At 48.2% G+C, this 18,964-nt stretch overlaps 1 protein-coding gene across 1 annotated transcript; it reads left to right on the top strand.

Annotated features, from left to right (window-relative positions):
- The first annotated feature begins 1,307 nt into the window (after positions 1-1,307).
- Positions 1,308-17,149, top strand: SLC39A3 (solute carrier family 39 member 3). The gene is made up of 4 exons (XM_054979408.1): positions 1,308-1,367; positions 3,777-4,116; positions 9,149-13,267; positions 16,462-17,149. Exons 2-3 carry the CDS (start codon positions 3,910-3,912, stop codon positions 9,887-9,889), a joined length of 948 nt encoding a protein of 315 aa, XP_054835383.1. The 5' UTR covers positions 1,308-1,367; positions 3,777-3,909; the 3' UTR covers positions 9,890-13,267; positions 16,462-17,149.
- The last annotated feature ends 1,815 nt before the right edge of the window (positions 17,150-18,964 follow it).

Here is an 18,964-nt window from a genome sequence, read left to right as displayed (position 1 = left end):
CACATGGCATTGACTATGGAACGGGTGAAAATATAAGCCCCCTGCAACCCCAAATAATCTTTGGATCACCCCAAATCACACACCCCTGAACTCCAGAGACTGTCTCCCACAAGAGGACATGTGCTGGTGCTGATCCAGTCTTTGGTTCTGGACCTCAGGCCTCGCATGTGGCCTGCTTCCAAGCACCCAGTATTACACCTTTTTTTGAATAGGGAAATGGGGAAAATATAAGCCCCCTGCAACCCCAAATAATCTTTGGATCACCCCAAATCACACACCCTTGAACTCCAGAGCCTGTCCCCCACAAGAGGACATGTGCTGGTGCTGATCCAGTCTCTGGTTCTGGACCTCAGGCCTCACATGTGGCCTGCTTCCAAGCACACAATATTAGACTAATACAAGGTTCTTGCCAGCATGCCACATAGGAGGGCTCAGCTCCAAAACTAGAGAATGGATCAGAAACAGCATATGAGCTGCGGCGGGGTCTCTGGAGTTCAGATCTGTGTGATTTGATCCAAAGATTATTTGGGGTTGCAGGGGGCTTATATTTTCACCAGTTCCTTATTCAAAGAAAGTCTAACATTGGGTGCTTGGAAGCAGGCCGCATGCTTAACATCCTGGAGATGTTAAGGGTGAAGCCTTGCGAGGGCAGGGTTCAGGGAGGCGAGGGAACTCAGGGAGGTAGAATGCAGCAGAGTGCACCTTCCAAAACAGCCATTTTCTCCCAGTGAACTGACCTAGGCACTTCTAAAATGGCTGAAATTCTTAATGAGCATCTCCTCCGATATATAACTGCACCCCTCAACACTGGATTTGTTTCAAACCCCCACTGCCACCCGTATCCGAAACCTCTTCTCTCATGTCTCTTCAAAAAGAGTCCAGTAGCACCTTTAAGACTAACCAATTTTATTGTAGCATAAGCCTTCGAGAATCACAGTTCTCTTCGTCAGATGCATGGAGAGCCAAAAGAAACTGGTCAGATATAGAGGAGGGGGGGGGGAGGGCGGGGTAGATGCAAACATCTCCTGATATGCTACTACAGACTAACACGGCTAACTCCGCTGGAGCTCATGTCTCTTGTTGCTGGACGGTTGCCATTAATAGCGGCACCTCTGCTCCCTCAAGTTTGACGGACGCCCTTTCTCCATGCACAACAGTCAGGCGAGAGAAAGCGCTTGGGAAAGGGCGACTCCGCCGGGATTTGAAGGCGGGGCCAGGGGGGAAGGAGAGACACTAGATGGCCCGATAACCAATGAAAGTTTCCTTAGCGTCACTGGTAACCAATGAGCTGTCGGGGGTACGACGGTGGGAGGAGGGCTGAAGAGGTTGCCAAGGAAGGAAAGGGAAGGGAAGAAGCTGCGAGTGAGGTGAGGGCGCCTTAAAAAAAAGGGGGGGGGGTTATAAAGAGGGGAGGTATGTGGGGAGAATATACTTAAGGAAGGGGAATGGCCTTTGGGGTGGGGCCTTCAAAGCATAATTTATTTTATGTTCCCATGCTGTACAGCGCCGAGCACAGATAATGCACCAGCAACGGGAGAAAGCAAGTACTTTGCGCCAAAAAACCCCTATCCATCCACACTAGAGTTGCCAACCTCCAGGTGATGCCTGGAGATCTCCGGGAATTACCACTCATCTCCACCCTATAAAGTTCAGGCTCCCTGGAGAAAATGGCTGCTTTGGAGGATGGACTCTAATGCATGATGGCCCGCTGAAGTCCCTTCCCTCCCCAATACCCCCTCCCCAGGCTCCATCCTCCGGATCCCCAGGAATTTCCCAACCCAGAATGGGCAACCCTAATCCACACCCTTAATTATGGCAAAAATCTAATATTGATAATAAAGCTTTAATAAGAATATGGAGGAAATTAAGGAGGGGAGATCAGAAATTGGGGTCTGAAAGGGAGGGGTAAGATAACTGAAACTTGTCTTGAAGGATGTCGTCCAATGTTGTTGCTGTTGTTTGTTTATAGTATTTCTCACTGAGATCCAAGGTGGATTATATACGCAAGTGAAAACAATAGAATCAATAGCTAGGACATTCACAGAGCAAAAATACGATATGATCAACAGTTAGGAAATTATAGTGAAAGAGCCACTTCTGTGGCACCTGAGGTGCATTTCTGTGAAGGCTTTAACATGTCTGTATCGCTCTGTGTCTATGTAAAACGTGTGCTGCAATAAATCTATTAATATTTTAAGGTCCTGTAAGACACATCCTCTTTCTCTCCATTTTTGGTGTGAGCCAAAACTGGGTGTGCTTCCAATGTAGCTGAAGATAGATTCGGGGCTGAGGGAGATTGTAGCAGCAAAAACACAACACAGCAAAGTTTTTTCTCCTTGCGCCTTTTAAAAACTAACAGAATTAGTGTGGTAAAAGCTTTTTGTGGTCGTGAATATGCCCTTCGTGAACCCTGTGGCAACAATCTGCATTTGGCAACTATATGCATACTTGGGCATAGAGGGAAAATGGTGAACGCTGTAAAGGCTCCTTTACTGAGCACGACTACGGTAACATCAAACTTGCAAATGACATCAGACTTGGATTTAAGAGAGAGTGGGAATGTTTATAAGCTCATTTCAGAAAGTGATTGTATGCTGTTTCTCAGCCCCCTTGGCTGCTGGAATCCTTTCTGTGCTCTGCTGAATACATCTTCTAAAGCCTTTTGGCCTTGCTTGGAAAAAAACTCCCATCTTCTCCTGTCTTTGCTCAATGTTGTTGTGTATTTACACATTTATGTGCCTTCTGTGTAATGGATAATTAGATCCATACCACTATTTAGCATTAAACAGATTTTTTTTTAGAAAAATGTTATGCCACCTGTTCAGGGAACCGGTCTGAGGCGACCTACAAAATAAAACATAAAAGAGACATGAAACATGAAAATATATTAATTAAAATCCAGCATTAAAAGCCCAGCTAGAGCATATAACCACCAGCAGCTTAAAATGAAAATAACATCCAGGCAAAAAGCACACTGTAAAAAGGTGTTTTGCATTATACATAAACAAGAGATTCTCTTATTATGTTCAAGGACCTTAATAATAATGACAAAAATGTTTATTGCCTGTTTTTCTGTAATGCATAGTCCTAAAATGTGTTACTGCTCCATTAAAACAAAATAAAGAGAGAATAAAAATGAGTATGCACATTGTAATTTTAAAACTGTCTTCACCTTGAAATATCTTCTAATATACCAAGGTCTTGTGTGTATGCCATCAAGTTGCAGCTGATCTATAGGGACTCCTGCTGGGGTTTTCAAGGCAAGAGACATCCAGAGGTCCCTCCACCAAAAAAAGTCACATTTATTTCCATCCCTAGTATGAGACTGTCAAGAGGACAGTCGTTTTCTGAAGCGAGCTTACAAACACTCCCAATCTCTGAGAGTTGAAGCCTGGTGGAATCCTATGTATGTGAGGAATGGTGGAATAAAAATGAGAAGGTTGTTGTGGATTTTCCGGGCTATACAGCCCAGAAAATCCACAACAACCATCGTTCTCCGGCTGTGAAAGCCTTTGACAATATAAAAATGAGGACCATTGGTTCTCCTGCCGTACTGTCTACACTACTCTCAGTATGTGATATTTCAACTGAGGGCTTGTAGCTCAATGGTTAAGCACCTGCTTTGCATGTAGAAGGTCCTAGGTTCAGTCCCTGGCATCCCCAGTTAAAGGCTGTGGAGATCAGCTAGCTGGGATATATTGAGCAAGACTGCTGGTCTATCTAAGCTTCATTTGTCGATGAGAATAGTCAAACAATTTTTTTAATATCCTTTCTAGCTCTCCATGGGTTTCTACAGACTTCAGCTATTTGGGCGCCTGCAATTGTAATGAATTCTGTCGACTGAAGAGCACCCAAATCACCCCGTTTGGTCCCAGCCCTTCCACAGCACCCTTCTTCAGCACAACAAAGATGAAGGTGCTGCTAGCCAAGGTGCTCTGCCTGCTAGGGGTGTTTGTGCTCATGCTGGGAGGCTCCCTCTTGCCAGTGAAGCTCATCGAGGCCGACTATGAGAAGGCCCATCGCTCCAGGAGGGCCCTGGCCCTTTGCAATTCCTTTGGAGGGGGTGTCTTCCTGGCTACCTGTTTTAATGCACTGCTTCCTGCCGTGAGAGAGAAGGTAGGCTGGGGTAGGGTCTGGCGGGGGGGGGGGGATCTGGCTGCTGTTCCCTGAGGGGAAACATTTGGTTTGACTGTCAAAAGTGTAGGGGAATCGGATTGGATGTGCTTGCAGCCGTATGACTGATCCTCTTCAAAGATTGTTGTGACAGTTTTGCAGAGGAGGGTTTCGCTTGCACTATTAGCCACGATTGTGAAAAGGAACCTCCATGTTTAGAGGCAGTCTGCCAGGGTCTGGAGACATAGAACGGCCATCACGTCCTGCTTGGGGCTTCTGTTGATTGATCAAGACTGCCTTGACAGGTCACCTGCCCAAGAATGCCCTGGCCGGCCACCTTTTCCTCATGACTTGGCACTATTGGTTCTGTGGGTCAGCTGAGGCCACAAGAGTGTTTCGAAAGATGATGGGCAGCCTGCAGTACCAGCCAACTCCCTCTGCTTGTTCTGAGTAGCTTTCCGATTAGGTCTTTCCATCATTACTGGTTAAGTGGTTGGGTTGCAAGTCAGCGTTCTGCTGGTTCGACTTCCACAACTACCATGAGCACAGCAGGTGGCCTTAGGTCAGCCAGTCCTCTCAGCCCCTGCTGTATTGGGATAATTATAACGCTGACTTTGTTCACTGCTCTGAGTTGGGCACTAATCTATCTAGAAGAGCAGTATATAAGCGCACTGTTGTTGTTGTTATTATTCTCTGACCCCTTTCTGTAACCTGGCCAATCACTCACATGAGGTTTGCATATGTACCGGCCAAAACTGGAACCTCTGGGTCTGCAGTAAAAGAGCAAGATTCGAGTCCAGTTGCACTTTAAAGACCAACAAGATGTCCAGGGTATAAACTGTCAAAAGTCACACTCCGTTTGTCGACACTTGAAAGCTTATACCCTGGAACTCTTGTTGGTCTTTAAGGTGCTACTGGACTCGAATCTTGCTCTGGGTTTATTAAAAACTAGAGAGAATTACGGAAAGACCAGCAGAAAGAAGCACAAGCACCGTGAAAAACCTACTACAAAGTATATCAATGTATATGCAGTGAAACCGTATATCCAAAAGTATCAATAAACATTCCAAAATAACAGGCTTGTATTACAATCATTTACAAATCATGTACGTATTATATGGCTGCACTAAAAAACCTCAGAGGCAATCTCATACATGTATATCATTTAGGTCACATAACATTTAAGAATATCTTATGAAAGAATAATACAATGAGCTCAAAAAACATAGACCTAAAGTGACCCGTGCTTCCAATACAAAGTGTCAATGCCTCGAGTTACAAAAAAGACAAGTCAATATAAGAGAAACGTCTTCATGAGGAATTTCCCCATGCATTCAAAGGAGGAAATGTTCCACGGTGGTGGTGTGACTGCAACGGGGTGCCAGTATTGCCTTCCCGTTTCTGTAATCCTTCTTCTGGCAGTTATCACGAAAACCACTATTCCAAAAGAGAACATTTCCAAAACGACTCCTGGCTGCTGCGATCGACACAGGAGTTGTGTAACTCGAGGCATTGGCACTTTGTATTGGAAGCACTGGTCACTTTAGGTCTATGTCTACTGTTATTGAGCTCATTGTATTATTCATTCATGAGACGTTCTTAAATGTTATGTGACCTATATGATATACATGTATGAGATTGCCTCTGAGGTTTTTTTGCGCAGCCATATGATACATATGTGATTTGTAAATGATTGTAATCAGGGCTCATTTTGAGGGGGAACGCACTGGAATGCAGTTCCAGCAGTTCTCCAAAGAGGTCACATGTCAGGTGGCCCTGCCCACCTGATGGTCGGCCATTTGGGGCCTGTTTTGGCCAGGATTGGTCCCGAAACGGCCAGGATTGGGCCTCTGACGGGTGGTGGATCACTCTCCTGCTCAGCAGCAGCCTGATCCTGACCACTCTGGGCCCTTTTTTCGGCTGTTTTCAGCCCCTTTTTGCCATTTTGGGCCCAGTTTCGACCCTGAATGGCCAGGATTGGTTCCAAAACAGCCAGGATAGGTGATGTCAGGGGGTGTGGCATGTGCAATTCAGTTATACTAATGACACACTTCTAGTGATGGCAAGGGGCATGGCATATGCTAATGAGTTATGCTAATGAGTTCCTGCAGCTCTTTTTCTACAAAATGACCCCTGATTGTAATACAAGCCTGTTGTTATGGAATGTTTATTGATACTTTTGGATATACATTGATATACTTTGTAGTAAGTTTTTCACGGTGCTTGTGCTTCTTTCTGCTGGGTTTATTAAAGTCTGCAGAGATGATAAAGGGGAACAAGCCAATTTTAAAAGAGAATTGAAAGGCTCAAGCTGTCCTGCCTCCTATAATGGACAAATATTCAATGGAGTCCAGGTGTCAGCATCTAAGGTTCCAAAAAGGTGACAGTTTTCTTAAGCAGAAAGCTTGCTTTTCAAACCCTGAGGAGAAGAGCTTGTGGATCAGTCAGCTGCTAGGAGGTGGGGAGAAGTTGTTTCCATCAGGTGGCCCAATGAGACAAACCTAACCCAGGGTCAGCTGGGCCTACCTCTTGGAGTGGGGGGGGATCATATTAAAAAAGTGTACTGCCTCTGGCTCCCATGTCCTAACCACCTCTTGCTCCCACTGTTGCAGCTCTGGACCTAGACATTTAGCAGATCAGTGAGATTCAGAGGGAATCCGTGTGACTCTCTCTGTTTGGGGGTGAGGAGGGGAAAGAGTTTCATCTAGATAACTTAACTAAGATATCTCAGGAAAGAGCTTTGTGTGCAAAAATTCAGTTGCTAGCTCAGCTGTGTTTGGCATAGCGTGGACCTCTCAGCCCTAATGAATAAGCCAATGAGCTGTTATCCAAAGAAAATCTCTTTGCTGGCTCCGTAAGTCCTTATCATGAAAATAACGCTACAGCACCACCAAGAGATGATTTACAAGCACTACATAATCTCACAAGTGAAATGCAATAACAAAGCGCAGAAGGGAAAAAGAGGCACCTCTGAGCAGAAGCCCCCACCTAACCTAGATAAAGATGCCACAGAAAACCGGCCAGATGGCTGGATCGTGTCAACACACAGGTTAAATGGTTTATTATTATAAAATGTGTGACACAGGGACGCCTCCCAGTCAACTCGATCACAAGGTCTGCCTTGCTAGTATGTCATAAGACAGACCAGAACTGTTTTCATACGTCCCCCAGCTTATATTTCTGTTTCCAGAAGTTTACAATCCGTCACCCTGTTTCCACAAATAACTGAATGGTGTTTTTCCATTCATGTATTCGCATGGAATACTCATTGGCCAAGGTACTCGGGGCAGACCACCTGCTTTGCATGTAGGACACCCTTGGCTCTGTCTCCAGCATCACTTAAAGGGCCTCAGGCAGCAGATGCCAGAAAGGACATCATAGCGGGAGGCTCTGAGGAGCTTCCATCTGTTGCACCATAAAAGCAGGGGAAGGCAGTGTTGTGGCTTCTTGAGGAAACCTCTTTTGCTGTGGTTGTTCTGCTTTTAGCCAGCACGTGGCATAGTTCTGTTGCAGAGTTCATGGCATGCATATGTGATCCCCGGGGACCATTCCCTTGCATTTCTAATTGAAAACCCAAGCAGCAGCTTCTAGGAAAGATCTTCCTCTGACAGACACAGGCTAGATGGAGCAGAGGGCAGGCTCAGTACTGGACAGCTTTGCATGTCTCCTGGCTAAAAAAGATTGATTTTACTTTGGTAGCAGACAAGAGACAGAGCAGATGAGGTGCAGCCCTTTCCTTGGATGTACTTATTTATTTACTCGAAGAGGCTTTCACGGTTCTTTTCTATGAAGGCTGGAGGGGCTTCTAAAGAGAAGCTTTACCCATGTTTCAGGAATCGTGTCTGAGAAGAACAGTGCGATCCAAAGGAGAGTTACACCCATCTAAGCCCGTTGACTTCAATGGTTTTAAAGGGGTGTAACTTTACTGAGGATTGTCCTGTGAGAATACTGGAATGAGCAGGCTGGAGTCAAACCAGAGGGTCCATCAGAACCCCCCAAGCAGGGCTAGGTAGAGATAATCTGCCCAGCCCTGCTGGTTTGCTTTGTGCTAGGCAGTACTTGCCTTCTTCATAGCCATGGCCTTTTCCTTTAAGGAATCCAGACTTTCTAAACAGCCGTCTGTCTAGAGGGCTGTGAATTTCCCAGTCCTTGTGTGAAGAAGGCATCTCTTTCACTCGCTCAGTGGCTTGGATGGATTCTGAGTTGTTTTTTGTTTTGAGGGAGAAAATAACGTTCTGCCTTTTGACTTTATTCCACCTCTGGCATCTGGTGCCTCTGTAGTTCCAGCTACTTAAGGAAGCACTGCTCTGCTGTCCTTCTCTTTTCTGTACCCCTCTTCCTAATTTTGCCGTGTCTCTTTCATGACAAAATGGCACAGACAGATCCAAATCCAGGCACATGGTGGAATATTTCTCCACTTCTGAGGATTGCGTTGCAGAGATGAGATGCATTGTAGCGTGGACTGAGGTAGAAGAGTAGTAAATAGGGAGGCATGGCATCAGAGGTGTTTCAGGGCAGGACAAGCCAAGAAGGCCTCTTACCTTTGACTCCCTGGGAGACAGTGAGGTGTTCTGGCTGGTGGGTTTGCCTGGGTTTGTGTTTGAAATCCTTGCACGCCCTGAAAAACGTGTAGGGTGGCCTTGGGCTTTCCCTACCTCACAGAGTTGTTGTGAGGGTTAAATGGAGGAGGAGGAAACAGCATATGCCACTCTGCCCTCTTTACGGGCAGGACAGGCTTGAAATGTAATACAGCAGTGAAGATCTTGTTTGCGGGCTTACCGGATCGGCTCCAGACCAGCCACCGTGAGGAACCAGATGCTGGGTTGAATGGTCTGCTCCAGCAAAGCTCTTCGTATGTTCTCGGACTGTGTGGGGCGGTGAAGTATTATGTGGGTCAGGGCCCCTTCTGGTTTCTGAGCTTTCACCAAAAACAGGCACTGCGAGGGCTAGAAACTTGGCATTTGAAAAGTGACGTAAAGGGCTGGCTCTGTTGCCGCATCTTGATTTGGCGCCTTTTGCTGCTTTGTCTTTCCAGCTCAAAGGAGTCCTGGCAGGTGGGAGCGTGACTACGGACTACCCTCTGGCTGAAACCATCATGCTGATGGGCTTCTTCCTGACAGTCTTTTTGGAGCAGCTGATCCTGACTTTTCGGAAGGAAAAACCATCCTTCATCGACCTGGAGACCTTCAACGCTGGGTCGGACGTTGGCAGCGACTCCGAGTATGAGAGCCCCTTCATCGAGACTTCCTGGGGGCGGAACCACCCCGGTGAGCATGGCCACCACTCCCACAGCCACGGCTTGAACGTCCAGGAGCTGTCCAGATCCAGCCCCCTTCGCCTCTTCAGCCTGGTCTTTGCCTTGTCGGCCCACTCCATTTTCGAGGGCCTGGCTCTGGGCCTGCAGGAGGAAGGCGACAAGGTGATCAGCCTTTTTCTGGGCGTGGCCATCCATGAGACGCTCGTGGCGGTGGCCCTGGGCATCAACATGGCCAAGGCCTCCCTGGCAATGAACGATGCGGCCAAACTGGCCATCGTCGTCAGCTTGATGATCCCAGTGGGCATTGGAATCGGCATGGGCATTGAAAGCGCCCAGAACGTGGCCAGCAACGTGGCATCGGTGGTTTTGCAGGGCATTGCGGCAGGCACCTTCCTCTTCGTCACTTTCTTTGAGATCCTGGGCAAGGAACTCGAAGACAAGAGCGACCGTCTGCTCAAAGTCCTCTTCCTGGTCCTGGGGTACACGGTCTTAGCGGGACTTGTCTTTTTCAAGTGGTGAGGAGCGGTCTGCTGGCCCCCTCCTCGCAAGCAGGGTGAAAAATGGGACCCTGTTCCAGAATACACAGAAGCATCAATCCAGATGGAACAGGAGACTGTGGAGGAACCGTTGCATACCAGGCCCGTGTGGTTTACATGCGGTGCCTCCTTCTGTTGGGCCTGGTGCCATTGGGACACTGGCCAAGATGATTGGAAGCAATGTTTCTACAGCCACCTCTAATGCCCTCAGGGAGACATACTGATTACATCTCTTCCTTTCATTCACACCAGAGAATACCTGAAAAAAAACGAAGCCACCAGGCAGCGCTGATGTATCTTGGAGTAACACGCCAGTTCCACAATCCTCTTTCACTTTGCCGATGGCCAAAGGAATCTGCCGTTCTGCAGTTAAAGACAAGCAACTTCTTAAATTTTTGCTCAGGACCAGTGAGCACAAGGCTGTTCCCCTCTTTTTCTGGCTGAACTTTTTTCTCTTAGGCAACAACCCAGTTCTAGCTTTTTGAAATCTGACAAAAACAGCACGGGGCAGTTTGAAAACCCTCTCCCTGCACATACCCACTTTGATGTAGGTTGCACTTAGACAAGGATTTTAGGAACTCTGCCCCCTGCCCCCCCCCACAACCCTTGCTGTGCCAAACTGACCCTGCATCTCACAGCCCTCAAAGCTGTCACAGTTCTCAGCCCTACAACATTTTGCTGGTGTGGCCAGATGTTGCTAAAGTGTGTTCTAGGCTGGGGCCCAGTCCATGAAGGGTGCAAAAATGGCTTGTTGGCTGGGGGAGGTTTTCCTTCCCAAAAGTCATTGAATGTCCACTTGCTTATGCTGAAAAAGATCTGAAAGTTTGCTTTTTGTAGTGTCCACTGAGGCTTTTGCTGCTGCATCTTGAGGCTGGGCTGTGTGTTTGCCTTGGGACAAAGCTGAGCCTCCCCCCCCCCAGCAGAATTCACAGCGTCCTCTCGAGATGACTTTGCTCCGAAGTTTGCATACCAAGATCTCATGTGCAAAACTCTCCTAGAACATCATTCTGATTTGCTCCCAGTTTGGAACTTCCTGGTTTGGGCCTGGATGTATAAGAAAGAGAGGGTGGGGGGACAGCAAGCTGTTGAAGATTGCAGCGTTAGTGTCTTGGTTTTGCGGGGGTCAACGTCACCTGAAGACTTTCCAGGATTCTGCTTCCTTTTTAATTCAGCACATCTGTGGGGGGTGGGTGGTGGGTGGTGGGTGGGGACGACCTGTTTTCCTTGAAAATCCATTGCAAGCCAGCAGAGAGGAGAACAGCTATCTGCAGTGTTCTCTCTTCTGTTCCTTGCTGATGCAGGCCTCGGGGGAGAGCCATATGGGAGCAGGGCCAAAGTGTGACTCCCACAGCATCTGCGCCATCTCACCGTGACGGGTTCTAGCTCTGGGAAAGTGCTGTGGAAGCCCCAGATAGCACATGCTTTCCTTGAAGGAAAAAAACAAAACAGAAGTGGGAGGTGTGCGTGCGTCTGTGGGTGTAGCTTGGCTCTGAAAACAGCCGAGAGATTGGAACAGAAATAAGCAAAGAGCACTGCCTGTTAGTCCCAAATGTTGGGAATCTGCCGGCCCTTCCTCCTCCTTTCGGCTTTTTTAAAATGATAACTGCCAAAGTAGTCAGCGATGCGTAATTGGAAGGATGAGCCCTTCTGTTGTCCATCCAGTGAGCAGTCAAGTGATGCAAGCTGCAAAGTTCAACCAGGCTCTTCCTCCCCTCAGCCTTTGCCCCAGGACAGAGGGAAAAGCTAATTTACAAGTAATCTCCAATGTTCTTAGTGGTTCTCATACATCTCTAAACAACAGCCAACACTTCCTGTTTGACTTCTTCACATTTTAAGCCTATTCCACGGCTAGTGATCCAGGGATGACACTTAGCTGATTCTGCGTCTCTCCAGAGTCTTTTATATATAGTTTCTCAGCTAGCCTGTTAATACGGGCATTAGCGAGCTTCTGTCTTTTCCTCCAAAGAAAATCTCTGTTCCTTCCAAATTTTTTTCTGACTCAAATCCTAGCTGCTGCAAGGAAATCTCCTGTCAATTTCCGATGTTTTCTTCCTTCACAACATCTGTAGAATTATCCTAACCTGGCAAAATGAGCATCTTTATATGGACCTATAAATAATCTAAATGAAGGCATATTTGGAACCCAGGATTGAAAGAAGCTCTTGGGCAGAGTTTTAGATGCCACAAAGGGGTTTCCTGCTCCATGTTAATCTTGTAGTGCTAAGGCAGGAGTTGGGTGAAGATAGCACGGAACAATCCACGAGTGTGTTTAACATTTCTTCTGAACATTGACTCCCTCCTCTGCGTGCACACAACATCATTTGTCTCACAGTTGGTTGAGCAGGGTGGGGGGAATCAAGGAATGAGGAAAGAGTTTAGCCAGCAGTCGCCCAAAAGTATCTAACCCTGGATTGGTGATTGACAGGCATGTTTTCTGGCTTAAGGTGCAGTTCTGTTCTTAGTCTTTGCCTATATCTAATTAGGCTTGGCTGCTAATTAGACTTAATTTCAGTAGGGTGTGGCCCTTCTCCCAGAGCTGCAAGGCTCTAAGGACTGTACAACGCCTGACCTCTGTCAGAGGCCTCCTTGTGCCTGATGAAGAGTTTGGTGTAACTTGGAAGCTTGCATCATCTTTCAGTTCCCATTTGGTCTCATGCGTGCTGATCTTGCTGTGACTAACACAGCATGTGCCATCTTGGCCTCTAAGCCAACACAACCTGGGACTAGCACTCGCTCTTAAAACAGCCTCAGTAGCCGCTCCCACAGTCTACATTGTTTTCTGTCCCCTTTGTACCCGCAAAAACAAACCACAGTGTCAGCCTGGTCGCTGGGTGCCTTTGGGAGGAAGTGTGTGGAAGTCTGTTGCATCAGGCAGATTTCTGGGAAATGTTCTCTGTGCATAGAGCTTATGGATCATCTTGGAGTCAGACCTGGATCTTTGAGTTTTGGTTTTTAAATTAAAACCAACATCTTTCCTATGTCTTTAAGTTTAGCATGGGGAACCTGTGTGTGCGTGTGCATAACTGTATGTTATTTATTACATTCCTGGATTGGGGTGGACATTTTTTTGACACCGTAGTTCCAAAGGATCTATGGTATCTCCATTGTACTAGAAGCTGGCTAGCATTTTGGTCAGCAGTATTTAAATAAAGCACTTTTTAAAAAATAAATAAATAAATCCCCTTTCTTGGCAGCCTGTTTGAGAAAAGCTGCAAGTGAAATCTGCCTGTATTTCAGACCCAGGGCTGTCAGTGAGAATACTAAACAGAGCTTTTAGTCACGAACTTGGCAGAACTGGAGCAAGTGTGTATCCTGAGCCGCTAGCAGAGCCGGCGGACCTTCCAAAGGGAGAGGTTTCCGGGTGAGTACATTGCTTTGTTTAAGATACCGCTTTTCTCCTTCTCTGCTCCTGGGTTTTCTCCTTAATATTGAGACACTCCTGAGTCCTGCTGAGGGTGGCAGCAGCTCAGAGCTGACCAGAAATTCACTAAAGATTGTAATCTTGAATTTTCTTTTTCCTATTCTGGCCTATAGAATTTTAATGACCTGACAGACCACAAGCTAGGTGGGTTGATGGCCTGATTTGGCCAACGGTGGCTTCCTCCATTCACTTGTCCACTTGAGAGCGCAAATTCTAATCCCTGACCTGTTTGCAGTAACAGAGGCTGGCAGAACGCTTTTGATTGACAGCAGGCGCCTTTGCTCTTGCTGCTCGCCCGGCATGGTTAATGATGCCTCGTGGGGAGCCAGGTGCTGTGATAAACAAGCCACCCTGCCTGTTGTGCCCAGCCGCCCTTGCCAGTCCTTCCTGCTGCCTTTGATCATCCCTCGTCTAACCAGGGGATGCTCAGAGTCCTATGAGCGAAGCAGCACGACACCCTGTTTGCCTCAATGGCAAACACGCTTGTGGCTTGTGTGTGTGCCACACAGCCGCCTTCCCTCCCATCATCGCTGTTCATGCCGCTTTCTGGCAGCTCTATTAATAACCACCCTAGATATTAATTTGCTGGGTGAGTCATCCTGCCTCTGGCCACGCGTGGGGAATTCTCCAAAGAAGCAAGGCAACCCCTGTTCCAGAGAGCTCAGAAGTGCCACAGTGAGGTGTGTGGGGCGCAGGAGGTCTGGGAAGGGACCCAGCACTTGCTGTGGGTTAGAGCCGAGCTAACCATGTTCATTCTACTCCCCCTAAGAGCAAACCTTTGCAAAGTAACCAGAGGTGGAGAAATCTGATGGGGGTGAGTAGGCAGGAGTCCAAACTGATCCCATGAGGTTTCCTTTACTGCTAGAGGTTTGCAACATTGGGGGCAGGAAAGGATTTCCCTTTGAATGACATGACTGGCGATGGCTGTGGTTGGTAATTTTGGGCACACACCCCCAGATTGTGTGTGCCTTCTGTGAAATGTAGCTGAGTTCCCTGGACTGAATTTCTTGGAGCTCTGCCTGTTCAGCAGGCAACTGTGAGACACGTGCACCTTATAGTAACAACATAACATTTGATTTATATACTGTCCTTCAGAACAACAACATCCATTCAGAGTAGTTTACAAAGTATGTTATTATCCCCACAACAATCACCTTGTGAGGTGGGTGGGGCTGAGAGAGCTCTGGGAGAGCTGTGATTGACCCCAAATCACCCAGCTGGCTTCAAGGGGAGAAGTGGGGAATCAAACCCAGTTCTCCAGATTAGAGTCCTGCTGCTCTTAACCATTGCACCAAACTGGCTCTCTTGTGCATGGCAGCATCACGTGGAGGGAGGTGGGCTGTCTTTGTGGCTGTCTTAAAATCCCTATGTTTGAGTGGAGCCCCCTAACAATTGGGGATGGGCAACACTTCTTCATCCCACTCAGATTGTCCTTCTGTCCTCCCACCTCCAATGGCGCATGAATTTTTCTCCTTTTGCCTTTACAGAACCCAAAATATCTCTCATGTTTGTGTGTGCTTCCCCCTCTTCTTTTTAAAGCCCAGAAGAGTCAAGTGTTTGTATTAAGGGAGTGAGAGGAAAAGCTCTTCCAAATCTCCCCCTTCCTGCACTGTGCATGATTTTACGTCTCCCATAGTGGAAGAGTTCCTGGCTGTTAACAGCCTAGGCCTTAAATCCCTTCCTTTAATCTGATAAATCGGTAATCCCTCCCAGATGGAATTGCCAGGTTTATGCTGCTAGAGGAGGCATTTTAGACAATGGGAAGCAGAGCAGACAAGGGCCTCCCGGAAAAGGGGAGATGACAGTGCTGACGGGTATCACCAACTGCCACCACCTGCCCTGCTCGTTGCAACCCTCTTATTTGGTATCTAGCACGGCTGCATGGTTCTTCTGATGTCTTGCTACATTCTGGCTGGATTTAAGACTGTGCGTGAAACTCATTGCCACAAGATAACCAGAAAACTAAGAATTTTCCTCCAATTTTGAATACAGATCCAAACACATGGCAAATGGACAGGGATTGGAAGAGATGCCAGTTTCTTGGGCCCATTTCTTTTCTAGAAATACCGCAAGATGTATCTAGTACGATTCATAACATGCCGACTTTTGAACGCTGAAATCACCTAGACCGTAGGGAGGACTCAGACGCCACAGGAATGGTGCTAGGATCTGCATTCATAGTTTAAAATACTTGTACTTCACTTGACCTGACATCCAAAACGGCATACAATACCATGGCCAATGTTTGAAATCCAGGATATTTTGAATCTCTCTCCTTCATTTGGCATTTGACTAGCCCCCAGATTATCGATCCTCAATTTCATGATGGAAGTGAAGCCAACAGAAGGCTATTAAATTTCCTTAAACAGCAAAACCTGGGGTTGCTGTGAGGTTTCTCCTTCCTCCATTTTGCCCCCACAACAGTCCTGTGAGGTGGATTCAGTTACAAGTGACTGGCTCAAGGTCACTCTTATAAGCTTCATGGAGGAGTAGGGATTTGAACCTGGGTCACCCCAATAGTACTAATAATTGTGCTTACATACTGCTCTTCTAGACAGATTAGTGCCTCACACGGAACGGTGAACAAGTTAGCATTATTATCCCCACAATACAGCTGGAGAGCTGGGGCTGAGAGGAGTGGCTGACCCAAGGCCAGCTGCTGAGCTCATAGCAGTATGTATCAGCCCCAAACCTAATGGCTCGAGAGTTATGCAGCACAATTCGATGTTTCCTAAGCATTAAGTTTCTTTGGGTTCAGTGAGGCATGTATAGGGCTGCAGTTTTATTTGATCAACTGTATAATAGTTAAGGGATCAACTATATCTGCATGTATCAGCATATGAATAAATAATTTTGATGGAAAAATACCTTTCGGTGATTTTCACCCACTACACATTTCAAAAGAGGCATTTCCTGTGCTGTAGGAGAGAGGGGAGAATGCATCTTCTAAAGCTGGTGCCGCCAACCCCCCCCCCCCTTTTTTTGTAAATTTTTGTAATCAAAAAGTGTTAACTTGTTAAAATCCTGTTGCATGATTGCTTGGGCCACCTTTTTAGTCTGTTAAAATATTTCTGAGTAAACAAATGCAGGTTAAAGAGGCAAGTAAACTATTTACTGCTTTTTCTGATTTGCAGTGAAATTCTTGCAAGGCCAAATCTACTTCGTTGCAAGTTGCAAAGTAGTTCTTGGAAGGACTAAGAAAGCCGCTCTTGAAATCCTCTCTTAAAGGAACGCCAGGCAACACGGAGTCCAGAAGACATCAAAAGAATGCCTCCGGACCACCAAGAAGGCAGACTGGCAACGTACCCTCCATAGAGGCTGAGAGATCTGTGCTTTAGAAATTTGCTCCTCTGAAACAGAACAAAGAATTACAGCAAATGTCTAAGTAATCTGAGGCCAGAGGTGGTGTGATGGCACTAACACAAGGCTTGTATCTGGAGGGCGGGGAGACCAAGGAACAAGAAGCTTCGCTACAGAATTATTGTTTGGTCTTGTACTTCCCTTGGCCCCAGTGGTTTCCATCTGTGAAACAGGAATAAACACGCCCAAGTGGAAGGAGGATCACAACGTGGACTTCGCAACACTCGGGGAAAAAACTGTGTCTGTGGTCTGAAGAACTGTGTTTGTGTCCGTCTGATGGCCTCTTCTGCTCCCATTTTAAGCCCAGGACAAAGTGCAGCTTAGCCTCTTTCATCAGGCCCAGCACCATTCTCCCTCGCCTCACTTTTGCTTTTCCAGCCTGAAGATTTCAGTGCAACTCAAAAGATTGTTTGCACCTTTGAGACTTTTTAAGTTGGCCCTGATAAAGAGATTCAACCACAACTGCTTTTCGTTTGTTTTTCCTTCAAAGAATGAATGAACCTGCTACCTGCAGTTTTTTCATGATTCTCGTGTAAGGCACCTTGATTAGAGGTGCGTAGAGATCAGGGCCCAAGCAAGTATTTGTAAAACACACACACCCTGCAAATATAGCAATAAAATCTCATTCTAATCTGATCAATTGGGTAAATCAGGAAAGAGAGGAAAAACCCCTTTTTTGAAGACTAGATCAGATAATGGCAGTGGGGTTGAAAGCGGCCCCTCCCCAGGCTTAGGAAACCCATTTCCACCAATGTTTGGTGAGTCAGTCGTTTTTGTGTGTTACAGTCCTAAACATTATTTATATTTATTTATATACTTCATTTCTACCCAGCCTTTCTCCTAGAGGGAACCCATAGTAGCTTACCTCTTCTCCATTTTATGCTTACAACTAACCTATGAAGTAGGTTAGGCTGAGAGTGGGTGACTAGCCCAAGGACCCCCAGCCAGCTTCTGTGGCAGAGCCTGGATTTGAATTTCTGTTTCCCGATTCTAGCTAACCAGTGCATTCACTGGCTCTCGCTGCCCATGCGGTTCTGACCCCCTTTATGTTCCTCTGGGTTGGATCAACACAGTATGCCCCAAGGATGTAGGTAGTGTTCGGTGGGTAGTCCTGTCGGTCTGCAGTCAAATGGCAGGATTTGAGCCCAGTGGCACTTTGGAGACCAAGAAGATTGTCCAGGTGTAAGCTTTTGAGAGTCAAAACTCCCCTTTCCGGATAGGGGTCAATATAAGTCTGAAGAAGGGACCTTTGACTATGCTGAAAATGTTGTTGGTCTCTAAGGTGCCACTGGACTCATATCCTGCCGTTTCCCTAGGTGCGTGCACTGGGGCTTACAGGCATGAAGTGGGAGTGTGTGCTGGCGTTCACACACGCACCGTCGTGGCCATGATGACTTGCAAGGGTAGATCAGAGATCCTCTGCGATCCCCTACCAACAAGCGAGCTTCGTCATCCCCGCCGGGTCTTCGAGTGAGCCCGCACGCAGGCTGGGCCGCCAACCCGCAGGTGCGCTCAGCAAAAGGGAAAGGGAAGGCGAGGGACCGGGGCGGGGAGAAGGGGAGGGGAGGCAAAAAGAATGAATGAAGGCGAGTGGGGGGCAGGGACTGCGAGCGAGCGCCGGAGCGAATGAATGGAGAGGAGCACGCAGGGCCGCGGGAGGGGCCTCCCCCTCGGCAGCTGCAGCGCCGCGCCCCCGCCCTCCCCCGCGTTCCGCCTCGTGTCAGCGACGTTCACACGTGACGCGCCCCCGCCCGGTGCCTTCTCCTCCCCACTAGCGGCGCTTCCCGGCTCGCCCTCCGATGGCCGCTCCTGAGCGTCCCTGGCAGGCTGCGCGCCGGGGCTGAAGCCGACAGCCGGAGCCCGAGCAGGTAAGGCGCGCCCGGGCCGCCCCGGGGAAGGGGCGCGCAGAGGTGTGGCTGCCGAGCGGCCGCCGGGGAAGCGGAGAGGCTGCGGGGTCCGGCCCTGGCCGGAGGGCTTCGGCTGGAGAGAGCGGCGGGAGGCGAGGCTGGCCTCTTCCTGCGGGCAGCGGGGGACGCTTGGCGGCTTCCCACTGCAGAAGCCCCCCACCCCACCCCCGCCGGGCCGCTTCGTCCCCGAGGGGAGAAGCCTGCGCCGGGCTCCCGACGTGAAAGCCGGGGATGACGTGTGTGGTGCAGGGAACGGAGGGGGCGGGGGTGGCCAGGCCGGGCCGCCGAGAGCCGAGCCCGGCGGGGGGCCCTACGCGAGCAGCGGAGCGCCGAGCCTGCCGTGCGCCCCCGGCCCAGCCGGGGAGCGCCG

The sequence above is a fragment of the Eublepharis macularius genome, chromosome 5 (genome assembly GCF_028583425.1).
Source record: "Eublepharis macularius isolate TG4126 chromosome 5, MPM_Emac_v1.0, whole genome shotgun sequence".
In the NCBI taxonomy this organism is placed as follows: domain Eukaryota; kingdom Metazoa; phylum Chordata; class Lepidosauria; order Squamata; family Eublepharidae; genus Eublepharis; species Eublepharis macularius.
Note: the sequence above shows the minus strand (reverse complement) of the source record. Positions and strands in the feature narration are given on the sequence as shown.